The sequence below is a fragment of the Rhincodon typus genome, chromosome 5 (genome assembly GCF_021869965.1).
Source record: "Rhincodon typus isolate 14 chromosome 5, sRhiTyp1.1, whole genome shotgun sequence".
NCBI lineage: Eukaryota > Metazoa > Chordata > Chondrichthyes > Orectolobiformes > Rhincodontidae > Rhincodon > Rhincodon typus.
In genome coordinates, this window is record NC_063336.1 from 88,654,991 (window position 1) to 88,670,269 (window position 15,279).

The 15,279-nt window shown below is 40.8% G+C and overlaps 1 protein-coding gene across 1 annotated transcript in view; it reads right to left on the reverse strand.

Annotated features, from left to right (window-relative positions):
- Positions 1-2,174: 2,174 nt before the first annotated feature.
- gfral (GDNF family receptor alpha like) overlaps positions 2,175-15,279 on the reverse strand; it is a 101,058-nt gene continuing 87,953 nt past the window's right edge. Inside the window, exons 9-10 of the mRNA XM_048597287.1 lie at positions 8,452-8,536; positions 2,175-2,589 (exon numbers count right to left, since the gene is read on the reverse strand). Coding sequence (XP_048453244.1) covers positions 2,544-2,589; positions 8,452-8,536 — 131 coding nt within the window. The 3' untranslated portion in view covers positions 2,175-2,543. The remainder of the gene's footprint in view (positions 2,590-8,451; positions 8,537-15,279) is intronic.

Genomic DNA, 15,279 nt, shown 5'->3' on the forward strand with positions numbered 1-15,279 from the left:
ACCGTCCATAGGACGAGTGTAGATCCAAAAACACTCAAAAAAGCTTGACATCACCAAGGACAAAGCATCCTGCTTGATTAACAAGATCCATCACCTTCAACACTCACTATCTTCCCCACTGGTGCACTGTGTCTACCGTATACAAAATCCACTATCGCAACTCACTCAGGCTCTTTTGATAACACATTGTAATCCTGCAGTCTATACCACATAGAAGGACATGGGCTGCAGATGCATGGGAACATGTTCTCCTTCAAGTCATTCACCATCCTGACTTGGAACAACATTGTTGTTCCTCACAGTTGCTTCACTGTTGCAAGCCCCGTCTAACAGTACTGTGGGTACTACTGCTCACCACCACCTCCTACAGGACATTTAGGAATTGGCAATAAATGTTGATCTAGTCAGTGATGCCCACATTCATTGATCAAATAAAAAAAAACTTCTCAGTTCAGCAATGACTTATTTCAAAATTTTCATCTATGGTTTCAAATCCCTCCATGGCCTTTCTGTAATGTCCTTTGACCTCACAAACCTGCCAAATGTCTGTGCTCGTCTACTGCCGACCTCTTGATGTTCCTGATTTTAATTACTTCAGCATTGGCTGTTGGGGCCAAAGGTACCATTTTACACTTGCAAGATTTGATAGAGAGTCCACACATCATCAGATTGTGTGGAGCTTATTGCAATCTCTATCGTGAACTCTTTCAGAACCATTACCTTATGCAACAAGTTTAAACAAATTTGGTGGGGTATTGCACCAGGTTATAGCATTTAAAAGGAGCAACAAAGTGTTCAGAGGAATAGGACACTTAGAAATAATACATGTTGTTTATGTAGACTTTCAAGCATTACCTGATAAACTACCACGTACTGAACTTGTCTATAAAATTGAAAGTCATGGAGAAAAAATGGCATTATTCGCAGGGATATTAAATAGGCTGAGGAATAGGAAGCAGAGAGTCGTGGTTTGACTTTTTTTTTAATCTGAAGGGAGGTATAAATTAGAGTTCCATAATGTTCTATTAAGATCACTACTGCTTTAGAAATATATTCATGACTTGGTCTTGGATTACAAGGGCACAATTTTGAAAGTTACAGATAAGACAAAGTGTGGATGTGTAGTGAACAGTGAGTAAAATAGAGAAAGATCTGAAGAGGTCAAAAGCAGACGACTGAAAGTTTTCAGGCAAACGGCAATGACAATGAAGGACCAGTAAAACCCCTCCCTTTTCAGACAAAGTGAAATTTTTCAGGATAATACAACCTATCAAATAACTTTTAGAAGTAAAGCTACAGCCAGACATGAAAAAGCAGCAACTAAATTCAGAGATTGATAGATTCATACTGTGCAGAAATGGCCCTTTGTCCCATTGAATGTGAACCGATGGAACTACAACTAAATGTACGTTAATCCCAATTTCCTGCACTTGTCCCATATCCTTGAATATTAAGATATTTGAAGTACTCATCCAAATAGTTTTTAAAGGTTGTCAGGTTTCCAGCCTCCACTACCTTCCCAGGCAACACATTCCAGATTCCCACAACCCACTGACTGAAAAGGTTTTTCCCAAATCCCTTTTGAATCTCCTGTCCCTTACCCTAAAACTATGCCCTCTCATAATTGACCCCTCACCCAAAGGGAACAGCGCTCCTCTATTTACCCTGTCCATAGCCCTCATAATCTTATACACCTAAACTGCCAATATGAACTCTTCAAATAGTGCTGATTTGAGACCTTTCTACCGAAGAGCCAGGTTTTATTGGATGAGATCAGCAGGTGGCAAGTACAAATGGGAAATAGTAAGAAGCTCAGGATTTTAAAGTACATATGTTACTGACAGCTTTGAATAATGCCAGCAAATACCCCTGCCTCCCACCACTGTCAGTATGTCATGGCGCTCTTCCAGATAGAGGTTTTCCTGAAAGCTGTCTGCAATATTATGGTCTCTGTTGGCCGAGTAATTCCTGAAAATTAACTGTTTTACAGGCCAAAGTCCTTAGAAGGCAGAGTCAGAATGAATGCAACCCAAAAGTGATTCAGAAGCATCATCAGATTATGTAAACATTACTATGTTTTAAAGGGCATTTATTAGAATTATTTGGACGTTATTCATAAATTACTTACATATCAATACTAACACTGTAATTTACAAAAACAACAAACAGTACAACACTGAACCCTTTTATTCACATCAGGATAAATTCAATGATCCCACTCTTGCAGTGCAAAGACTCTTCAATGGGATCATGGATTAGAGATAAAGTAGCATGTAGCAATCCCTCTCCAACAATCCCATCCTATCCAGAAATATTTTCCACTGGGATCTATGGATCATTCAGTTTAATCCAGTAAACAATCCCTGACACCAACGCAAATACGGCTTATCATACAGCTATGCCAGTGGCAATCGAGTATAGTTTCATACATGCACATCATACAGGTTTGTAATATACATAATGCCATGACAGAACAAGAAACAACGTCTTCTACCGAAATATTTCCTCCAACATTGTCAAAGTTTCAGGACTTTCATGCTCATTTAACAAGTTGAGGTTTTTGCAGCCTGTTTAGGTGTCTGACACATCCTGAAAGGAAACATAATTGCAAGAGTGTATTATTCGCAAGAACCAGAATCAGGTATTGATGTAAGTGCTTAACTTGTTAGGGAGCAGGTATTTCTAGTGGAGTTGTTTTGCTGTTAATGAGTTAATTTACAAATGTTATGTGAAGATGTGTTCCAATCTGACTTAACATGCACCTCAGAAGTTTGAACTACAGGTCAGCAGTTCAGTCTGATTAGGAGCAGAGCAATCTTGCTAGTAGCATGTAGTTGGCAGTAATTTTCACATATTTATACCATTGCTAATCAGAATTTTAAACTACCAGGTCAATTTCAGTCCTTGGGTGAGTGAATACAAAGACCCTGCCATTTTAACGGTGGGGTTTTACTTATATTTTGCAGAATGGACAGCTGTCTGACCCTGATGTTGGAATGGAGAACAGAGATGGAGAAAATAGTGAGGATAATAGCTGGCAGAAGCTCCAAAGGGAATGGCAGCCAAGGTAGAGTCAGGACTGGGAAGTGGGCTCTCTGTAGACAATCAGAGGAGGGAAAGACAAGCTCAGGGAGAGTGAATCTCCTTGTGGGACCCATAAAAGCAACCTGCCAGACCTACAAGGAAGCTAATTTGTTTTTTGAAATTACTTAACTGGTTCCCCTTACTGAGAAACACCAGGGACCTCTTCACTCAGAACGAGAGTTAATAATGCAGTAGAATCCATTTGATACTATTTGGACCTGATCTGACTATTCAAAGGATATAGTTGGTGCCCTTGGTACCTGCAATTTAAAATTACTATTGGCAGAATCAGATGGGAGGGTAATGCCTATCTCTATTTCAACTGGCCTCCTAGTGGTGAGGCAGAGTTAATAATCTCCCCCACGCCATAACCACCCTCTCCCACCTATCAACCCCCAACAAAACTAAAGCATCAACAGTGGAGCAGACACATAGCACAACAATTTGTTTTCTGTATTGTTCTTTCAAGAATCAAGGAATCATAGTAACAATGTGCCAAGAATCAAAAAATGCTTGTCTGGATCACAGGTTTGAAGCATGTGTATTTATGACAGTGGAGGTATCTAATATATATTAGACAATGGATGGATATTTCATTCATATAGCACCCCTTCCAGTGGGGCCTTATAGACTTATGCCAATACTCCTGCCACTATATACACAGTCCATACAGAATTCTTAATTGAGGAATGCCAGAGAGTTCTTGCAAGATGAACTATCTGCCTCAGTAAATTAAGGTTCAGTTACACTCTATTTACTTTCCCAATAAGTTCCTGTAAAAGGACAATGCATCGAATCGCTGCAGCTTGGAAGCAGGCCATTTGGCCCATTGAGTCCACACTGACCGTCCAAAAAAGCATCCCACCCAACTTCCCTATCATTGCAATCCCACATTTTCCATGGCTAATCCACCAAGCCTGCACATCACTGGACAAACTATAGGCAATTTAGCACAGCCAATCCTCCTAACATGCACATGTTTGGACTATCAGAGGAAATGAGAGCACCCAGTGGAAGCCAACACAGACATGGGGAGAATATGCAAACTCCATGCAGACAGTCACCCAATGGTAGAATTGAACCAGCGTCCCTGGCATTGTGAGGCAACAGTGCTAAGCTCTGAGCTACAGGTAACACCAAAACAACATAGAAAAAAGAAGTAGCAGGTTCTGGTCACAAAACAAAAATTTCAGTTACAAGGTGATAGAGAGGTTAATGGTGACAGAGACAAGGCAGGTAATTAAACTGAGAAAGGAAATGGCGATCAAAGTGGTTTGGAACAACATCAAGATGAACTTTCATTCTCTTATTGAAATTTTGTGGTGTTGGACACATCCAGAATGTTTTGAAATGCCATTATGTCAGCCAACGTGTTGCACAAGACAGTTAGTACCTTAAAGGGTTCACTCACATCTTGAAATAAGCGCCACCTATCAAGATATAAAGGATTTATCCTGGGAGGAGCTAACCAGAGTATACATGTGCTGTCTAAGTTGTTTCTCTAGTGATAGATCCACAAGTTGAATACCATAATCTTAGTTCAAGCCTCCCAACAGACCATCATGTAGCTCAGATGCAACTTAGCTTGCTGATAAGTACTATGTAGTGTGGGGAGTAGCGGTTATGTCATTGAGCTAGTAATTGAGCACCTCAAGCGATTGTACTAGGGACATGGGTATAAATCATACTAGAGATGTGCAAATCTGCCAGTGTAACGCAAAAAGGAAGAGAGACAAAAAGCAGATAACTCTAGGCCAATGATCCTATTGTTGGAAAAATGTCGGAACCAATTATCATGGAAGTAATTGCAGAACATTTGGAAAATCATTATCTAATCAAGCAGAGTCAGCATGGCTTCATGAAAGGGAAATTGTGTCTGACTAACTTTTAGTGCTTTTTGAGGAAGTCTCAACCAGAGTGGATACAGGGGAACCAGTTGATGTGTTGTATTTGGACTTCCAGAAGACACTCGACAAGATACCTGGCAAAAGGTTAAGCTTAAGTCATAAGAGCCCATAGTGTTGGAGGTAGCATATTGACATGGATAGAGAATTGGCTAATGGGCAGAAAATAATGAGTGGGGATAAGGGATTCTTTTTCAGGTTGGTGACCCGTGACAAGTGAGGTTCCAAAAGGATCAGTCCTAGGACTGCAACTGTTTACAACATATATCAATAAATTGGAGCAAAGAAGCAAACGTACTGTAGCCAAATTTGCAGGCAACACAAAATATGTAGAATGGCAAATTGCAAAAAGAATACAAACAGAGAGTTTACACAGAGATACTAATAAGTTGAGTAAATGGGTGAAATGTTGGCAAGTGGACTAGAATGTGGGAAAATGTGAGGCTGTCCATTTTGGAAGGGAGTACAAGAGAACAGAATATTACTTAAATAGAGAAAAACTGCAACACAAAGGAATTCTGGGTTACTTCGGCACAAAGCACAGAAAGCTAACACAGTGTGGAGCTGGAGGAACACAGCAGGCCAGGCAGCATCAGAGGAGCAGGAAAGTTGACATTTTGGGTCAGGATCCTTCCTCACACAGGTGCTGTAGGTTATCAGGAAGGCCAATGGAATGCTGGGCCTTATTTCAAAGTATATGAGTGGGGAAGTTTTCATGCAACTGCAACATGGTGAGACTACATCTGGAGTACAGTGAGCAGTTTTGTTCTTCTTATTGAAGGAAAGACATTGTTTCAGAGGAGCGACAGTTCAGAGGAGCTTCATTAAGATGATCCCGGTATGGAGGGGCTGTCTTACGAGCAAAGGCTAAACAGATTAGGACTGTAATCACTGGGGTTTACAAGAAGAGGTGATCTCGTTGAAACGCATAGGATTCTTAAGGGGCTTGACAGGGTAAATGCTGAGAGGATGTTTTTATCATGGAAGTCTAAGACCAGAAGGTATAGTGACAGAATAGAGGGGAGCCAATTTATAACTGAGGTGAAGTGGAATTTTTTCTCTAAGAGGGTTGTGAGTCTTGCCACAGAGAGCTATAGAGGCAGAGTTCTTATATCTGCTTAAGGCTAAGGTAGATTGATTCTTGATCAGTAGGAGAAATCAAGGGTAATGGGAATGGGCAGGAAATTGACGTAAGTAATGTCAGATCAGCCATAATCCTATTGAATCATAGAATTCCTACAGTCTGGAACCAGGCCATTCAGCCCATCGCGTCCAAACCAACCCTCTGAAGAGCATCCCACCCAGACACATCCTCTATCCCATAATCTCACATTTAACATGGCCAATCCACCTAACCGGCACAATTTTGGACTGTGGGAGGACACTGGAGCACCTGGAGGAAACCCACGAAGTCACAGGGAGAATGCGCAAACTCCGCACAGTCACCCGAGTTTGGAATCAAACCTGTGTCCCTGGCACTGTGAGGCAGCAGTGCTAAACACTGTCTTACAGCTGCGAAGCAGGCTCAATGGGCCAAACTGCCTATCCCTGTTCCTATTTCTTATTGTTTTACGGTGGCAGATGGTTAGATTTGAAATCAATGAAAAACTGGTCTAGAAGAGAATCCCTACAGTATGGAAACAAGCCACTCAGCCCAACAAGTCCACATCAACTCTACAGAGAGCATCATGCTCAGACTCACCCTCCTATCATATCTCTGTATTTCCCATGGCTAATCCCCCGTAACCCACACATATCTGGACACTATGGGCAATTGAGCATGGCCAATCCACCTAACCTGCACATCTTCGGACTGTGGGAGGAAACCCACACAGACCCGGGGAAAATGAGAAAACTCCACACCAACAGTCACCTGAGGCTGGAATTGAACATGGGTCCCTGGTGCCATGAGGCAGCAGTGCCAATCACTGAACCATGGCAGTGACAAATGTGCTGATTGTCACCATAAACCAGGGTTGGAATGGAGAATAATCCAAGGAGGAAGACAACACACTTCTGACTCCATTTTAGTATGAATTCTGCTGAATACTGGGCAGTGTGTGGGCGACCAGAGATGGATGCAAGTTCACTGTTAGTTAAACCCAAACTCCTTAGTGTGGCTTGGGTGGCCCCACCCCACACCCTTCCTTGGACAGCTTAGGACCGAGTCTCTCCTTCTTTAGCTCTGTTTCTTAACTGAGGTGGAAAAATAAAAGATTTTATTAGTTATTTTTGCTGCTCGGCACTTTTTAAAGTAGTCGTTTTTATTAATTGTTCATGAATTATCAACTTATTACATTGGAACTGCATTTTTCAAAAATCAGGCTTATTGTTATGACTTTTTGTTTACAGTGACAGGATTATTTCGCTATTTCAGCTCACTATTAGCCTTTTAACACACCCAAGCAATTTGTTTGATTTACTAAGTGCTACTTTTGGCATTTTCCCAGATGACCACCACCTTAACCAGTACTTCATACAATACTCTGTCACTATCCACACCCTCACAATGCTCAATCACCAATGATGCTCCTTACCCATCTGCCAAATCAAAACAACAACAGCGATAAGGCCAAGGCTCATTTACTTTCATTCCTCCCCATTAACTGTTGCTTCTTCAGTCACTGTCTGGAGTGCGGCCTAAGGTCCTGGCAAAAGGGGAGTTAAAGGCCCAGAATTCCTCTTGTGGAGGGAGATAGCCTCATTACAGTCAGCCAGCCACAGAAGCTCCCCTCAAGTTGCTTTCCCAGGATGCAGTTTTTGTCACTGCATGACAAGCAACACAAGATTACCGTTCAGAGAAAGGTACAGCACTGTAACAAAGCACCAATGTTACTGGACGCTGGGCTCAGTATTGAGCTCACAAATCCTGGATTTGGCATTGTCAGGGCATCACTTCTCATTTCAGCTGGAAATGCAGAAGGAAGAAAGTGCTATTGTGCTTATGACAGCAGCATGCCGTTGTTACCTGTGGAAGCTCTTTGTTTCCCACCTCACTGACTTGGGGTTGATAAATATTGCTGGATGTGACACGATATGATCCTCACTCACACGCTGTTAGTGAGCATCAGATTTAGCAGCTACCCAATCCAATGGCATCTCACCTCACGTTTGATATCATCAGTACCTCCCCGACCAACAAAACTTTTTTGTGACAAGGTTAGCAGTCCATATCCAAACTATTTTAGAGGTAAACAGGCTCAGTCATGTTTATTTAATCACAACTCTAACTTGACTCTGATTGATAAGAAAAGTTTCCTAACTGAGGGTGACTTAATCAAAGTTAATAGGAATTGTATTTCAATGGACAGCACATAAATCTGAACGCAAAAATACTTTTAAACCAACATTCCAACAAAAAAAGGAGGGTCCATACTGTTTCACTTATACAATGGCCTCATTCAAATTTTCACTTTGAACAGTAGTAGTCCTTTCAGTCTATAGAATGGCAATGATTCCTCACCTTGTCTTGCACAAGATGACAATAACGACAACTCCAATGATGACTGTGACTCCACAGACATAAGTGATGGCACATATCATTATACCTGAGGGAAAAAGACAGTTTTGTATGCCATTTATGGTAAAACACAAGATACACAAGGATTTATTTATAGATATCAGATATTTTCATTGATTGTCATTACCTGTTGAGACAGTGTTCTTACTAAACTGTTCTATTGTCTGATGCTAAATGAGGCTCTTACATGGATCTGAATAAGAACCATAAAAGAAAGACTCGATTTAAAAACTGAAAGAACTGCAGATGCTGGAAATCAGAAATAAAAACAAAAACTGAAATTGGCAGAAGGCTGAGCAGGTCTGGTAGCATCTGTGGAGAGAAATCAGTGCCAACGTTTCGGGTCATTGACCCTTCCTCAGAACCATATCAATTTATATTGTGTGGCATTTTACACTGCAATGAAATGGCAATGACTTACCTTTCATTCTTTTACACTAGTTTCAGCAATCACTTTTAGAAATATTGTTTAGACCTCAACATGTGAGATACCATTCATTGCATTAATACAAACAGTTTTCCATTTTCATTACAAAGCAGAGATAATAAAGTTAGCGCTAACTCAAGAAAACATGTTATCATCCAGTAATGTGAAAGCTGCCTGTGCTCAATAGCCTCTCAGTCCCTTGGTCTAGCAGTAATGAAGCCTATGGAACTGTCTGTTACTTCTGCATTCTGAATAGGTATCATATGCTGCCACCTCTTGACCTTTTTCCAGTTACCTTCAGGCAACACAATTCACTTAAAGCAAGCATGCTTTATAAAGATAATAAATTGTCAGAACAATAATGATCTAAATGGTAGTAAAGCTGAAAGGAAGATGGAACAATATTAGGTTCAAAGTAAAAAGTACATTGATTTATCTTGGGCATGTTTTAATTCTCTATATTTAAGACTGCTGTCTTTAACAAAGACTCCCTTCTCCTAAGTGATAGAGATTGGGCAGTGTGCCATGGAGTCAGTTTATTTCATAGTTTGCAGACTTGTGCGAAAATAACAAACACCTGGTTTAACTTTTCCTAACCCCCTCACAGGAGCTTCTGATGGGCTTTCTTTTTCATTACAGCTTTTCATTACACTTCCATATGCAGTTAATAATCAAATGCTAATTAGAGGGACGATGGCTGCAACAAACTGTCGTCAATTCTGAAAAGAAGTATACTTTCAATTTGCAACAAAATAGATCTCAGATGCACACGGCCAGGTTTTGGTGTCTAAAGCATTTTTCTCCTTTAGGGATGAAGGGGAAAATGTTTAAACTGATATAATCAACTGAATACAAACTACTATCATGATATTTCCCTGCTTTTATTTTCAACAAGCTTTAAGGAACTTTTCCAGAAATTGGAGTATGTTGTTTTCATTGAAAAGCAAACTGTGATAAGTATTTAATTGTCACTTCACTGTGGTAATATTTAAAAAAAGTCACTTCAAATTACTTCGGGCGATTTGTACTTATACTAAGTTTGTTTGGCTACACTGATAAACAGAGTGCTCCCCTGTGGAAAAAGCTAATTTTAAAACAAAATTCTCTCTTGGACTCTTGGGTTTGTCGTTGGCAAGGTTGGCATTTATTACCCATCTGTCATTCGTCTTGAATCGAGTGACTTGCTGGGCCATTTCAGAAAGCAGTTAAGAGTAAACTTACATGACTGTGGGCCTGGAGTCATGTGTAAGAACAGATTTCTTCCCCTAAAGAGCATTTGTGAACCAGACGTGTTTTTATGACAATCGATGATTGTTTCAAAACTCAATTTCTAGATTCAATTACAGATTTCTTTATTAATTAGATTAAATTTAGCAACTAAATTTCACATCCATCTGCTGCCATAGTAGGATAATTCACAAATCCAAAAAAATTCTCTTGACGTCTGTAATGCTAGTCCAGTGATATTACCCTATATCACTATCTCCCCTTGATGTTTGCTTTGCTTTCACATCAATGTTCGTTTTCAAGGGATATTGATTGATAAATAGCTTTATTATTTCCTTATGTGGTCATAAGGGTTGAGTAACTTTAAGAAAAAATACTTAATCTTAGCATTTGTTAGTGCACCAAAATACACCATATAAACCCAATGGCTAGAGATGTCATGTACTCGGTTTTGGATTAAACAGCCCAGTCATGTTAGTGAGTGATCTGAGAATGTGTCAGAGTGTTGGTTTTAAAATAGAAGTTCACTGACTTCTGAAATCTCATTCTGAGTGTTTTCTTTAAGAGTCCCTCACAGAATTGATCAAGTGTAGAAATTCACGAGGCATTGGGGGGCTTGACATTTACAGCTCTGACCTTTCAGATTAGACATTAAAGCAGAGTCCTGTCTGCCCACTCTGGTCAATGTGCTAGCTTTAGAGCACATTTTGAAAATGAACAGCAGAGCTCTCCTGGTATCACAACCAATATCTGTCCCTTCAACTAACGTTGCTAAAACAAATTGCCCAGTTGTAGAAATGCAATTCTTATGTTGCTGCTTTTGGGACCCTGCTGCCTAAAAATTAAATGTCAAGTTCCCTCTTTATAACCATGCCTACATTGCAACACAAGCATTGCAACAATAGTCACTGATTGTGAACTGCTTTGGTCATGAAACACGCTACATGAAAGCAAGCTCTTTTCTTCCTCTCATCCTTTTCAGGCCTTCACTCTCACCATTCCTGTTTGATTTGACTCCTGTTGGTTGTGTGTTCCCATGTAGTGCAGGTGTATCCGAAAAGTGGAGTTAAGGCCATAATCAGATCAGCCATGATCTTGTCAAATGGCAGAGCTGGCTCGAATGACTTACACCCACTCCAAATTCATATGTTTGTACGTAGTCATGAAAACTTGGTCACTTTCCTAATACTACAGAAATAACTTTATCTCTGAGACTGAGACTAGGGACACGAGGGTGGCATGGTGGCTCAGTGGTCAGCATTGCTGCCTCATAACACCAGGGAACTGTGTTCAATTCCAGTCTCAGGCTGTGTGGAGTCTGCACATTCTCCCCATGCTTCCTCCACAGTTCAATGATGTGCAGGTTAGGTGAATTTACCATGGAGAATGCAGGGTTACAGGGATGGGTGGGGTGAATCTATGTAGGATGTCTTTGGAGGCTTGGTATGGCCTGCTTCCACACTGTAGGGATTCTATGATCTATTTAATGGTAGGGGAATACAACAACAATAAGTACTTATACTTACGTGGCACCTTCAACATAATAAAACATATGAGCCATGCAAGATGATGTTAAGTCATCAAACAGGCAGATTGTAAGAAGTGTCCTCAAGGAGGAAAGTGAGGTACAGATCTAGGAGGCTGTCTCAGAACAATGTGTAAACACAAACTGAAAAAAGGCAGCACGATAAAGTATTTGTTTTGGATGAATTTGTACTGTACTGAATCCTAGAGCAAGATCTGCCTCTGGCTACACACTTAGCCACCACCCAAGACCTTCCAGGCAAGACTATGCTATCCTAAGAGACTTTTGAAGCTGTTTTTAATCTGCCCAGCTATCTTTCTACTATTTTGTTCCAGCAGAAATTGCATGTAATGGTAAGGCTGTAACTAACATGAATATTGAGAACAGGTTTTAAAGTGTGGTTAGCACATTGCAGCTGGCTAGAAGTGATATGGCATTCCGCAATGAGCTGTTACAGGCAGAGATTAGAACTTTAAAATGTCTAATTATTGTTCAACAGCTAAGATGACTTTTCCATCAACATTTAAACTTTGCCAAAGTTATCCCTTGGGTACATGTCTTCATTCTGTTGTTCAAAGAATACAGGATATAGAAATACCAGGATTTGGTTTCAGGTCTTTGGCTTCGAATTTTGTGTCAGATGTGGTCTGGGTGATCAGATTCAAATGCTTCATGTTTCTGATTTTAATGATCCGAAATTTTGGCTTTGGAGAGTTGAACCAATTTACAAAACATGGTGAGGATTAGAAATTGGCTTTGGACTGTACAAAATGGCCTGAAGCTACTCATCTATAATAAGGGGTGACAAATGAAAGGATAGCCATTCTGCTTAGAAAAACCTTAGCAATAAATTCCATACACACAGGCCCTTTTTAGCATTGAAGAAAAACAATACTACTTTGTAGAAGCCATATGGAAAATTAACAGCGAGAAAAATGATAGATTATGTGATGTGATAAGTCCAGAGTTGGTGGACTCGAGAATTCTTGACTAACAGTGAACTTGAGACCAGTGCAGAGATAAAGAAGAGTGAAATGAAGGAAAGATTTGAATACAAAGACGGGAATTTTAAAACTGAGAGGTTGAGCAGGAAACAGAGTAATAAAATGTGGGTGGAGGGAGGCAGTGTTAATTTTTTTTCAAAAATTCATTCCTGGGTTGTGGGTGTCACTGGCTTGACCAGCATTTATTGCCAAGAGGGCAGTTCAGAGTCAATCACATTGGTGTGGGTCTGGAGTCACATGTAAGCCAGACCAGGTAAGGTCAGCAGATGATTCCCTAAAGGACATTAGTGAACCATTTGGGTTTTTCCTGACCATTGACGATAATTTCATGGTGATCATTAGACTTTTAATTCCAGATTTTTATTGAACTCAAATTCTTCTTTTTTAAAGTTCTTTCCTGGAATGTGGGCATTGCTGGCGAGGCCAGCATTTATTACCCATCCCTAATTACTCAGAGGGCATTTACGTGTCAAACACAATGTTGTGGGTCTGAAGTCGCATATAGTCCAGGCCATGGGGCAATCTTTTCTCTAAAGAGCACTAGTGAACTAGATGGTTTTCCCCAACAATTGACAATGGTTCCATGGTCACCATTAGACTCTAAATTTCAGACTTTTACTGAATTCAAATTCCACCATCTGCCATGGTAGGATTCAAACTCAACCCTCCAGAATGTTACCTGGAACTCTGGGTTAACAGTCTATTAACAACAGCACTAGGCCATTGATTGGAAAGTAGATGCTGAAATCAAACTCAATTTAGCTGTCACCAACCATGTTTCATTATTAAGTTCCATCCACCTTTGTCCACTTTAAGCGACTTCAGTCACTGGATGCACCAGCCTTCAGCTGCTGCTATTAAGCTTAAGGAAGTGGCTAACGGCAACAAAGCAAACCAAATCCTATGACTTTGAAAGTTACTAAACTATTCTTCCATGATTATGGTTTGTGTAAAAGGCAAACATTTCTCCACGGTTTAGCGTGATTCAAATTTGGTCTGGAAGACTCAGATGTTGCAATCTCTAAATTGCGGCATGCTGACATCATTATGGCCTTCCAGTAAAGAATTGCCATTTATCTTCTGAAAACAATGTCTGTTGAAGGGTTTATTTCAGTCAGTATATATCCAGCTGCTGATTCCAGGATGGTGTATCTAGATTTCTGTTACTCCCCATGCTAATTGTGTTGGCTCTTTGTAGATTCTATGAAATTCAATTCTTCAGTGTTTTCACCCTGTCTCTTTTCCCTCGCATGAACTGTGCGGGTTTGATATTTCTGGTCAATTCTTCCATCAATGAAGCATTTGAAACAAAAATAACGTTGCAATTTTTCAGCTCAGCAATGTTCTGTGACATGTAAAAATAACCTGTTCCTCATTTGCCGCATTGGCACAACCTGATCTTGCCGCAGAAATAAACAGTGTTGCCATTGCCAGAATGTTTCTCCAGTCTGAGATCCTCCTCCAGCAAATGTCAGTTTGTTCCTGGCCCGTAGGGAAGTTTCCTTAGCCTCACTGGTCTCTCTAACACATGGCCACCAAATGTTTTCAGGCTGACAATTCAGATTTGCTAGCATCATTGTTGATATGAGGCTACACAAATGTGTCAAAATATTTGACATATTATTTAAAATTATGAAAAGATGGGGCAGCATGACTGGGGAGAAGCTATTTCTAGTAGCACGAAGGCCTGGACTGAGCGACTATAGATACAAGCTTAAATGTAAGAGATTCAAGACAAGAGAAATGTCTTTTCACACAGTTGTGAGGCTGTGAAATTCACTTCCAGAGTTATTACCGATGAAAGAAACCATGACAAAATTCATAATGAGACTGATCTCTATGTAACTCCACTTTCATTGAGGTTTATTACATTTTTTTTAACCACCTTTCCTCAATTGATTTCCTTTGAAAGCCTGGAATTTGATGATTTGCTTCAGAAACTGAAGTAATGTGTGGAAACTTACTGAGGGGTCAGACCAGCGGGAGAGACTGTCACTGATTCTTTAACCCAAAGCCCACTGAGTGGGGACAGACACTCCACCGAGTGAGAGGTGCTGCTCAAACAGACAGTGGCTGGTAGCTCTTGCACTCAGCAAGAGGATTGGGGGAGGCCATAGCTGCTGTTGGAAGGGCCTCCAGGATCGGAGAGGACCAAGGTGACATTTGTGTGGACGGGGCAGTGGGGGTCATTTCTGGAGTTGGGGATTGCAGGGAGAAGGGTCGGGTGAGAGAAGAGATTAGGTCAAGTGGGTGACTATCAGTGGTCAACCCCGTATCCTATTTCCAGTCCCTTGACCGGGAGGACACCCCAACTGCCCCCAACCACAGGTCGGCTGCATGGTGACAAACTCAGCTGCAGCTGGGTTAAGACCTGAGGCTGTGGGTTCAGACCCTTAAAGTGGTCCTTAATTGGCCACCTAAGGGCCTGAATTGGTGGTGAGACAGGAGATCAACAGTGGAGATAGTAGGAACTGCAGATGCTGGAGAATCTGAGATAACAAGGTGTAGAGCTGGATGAACACAGCAGGCCAAGCAGCATCAGAGGAGCAGGAAGGCTGACATTTCGGGCCTAGACCCTTCTTCAGAAA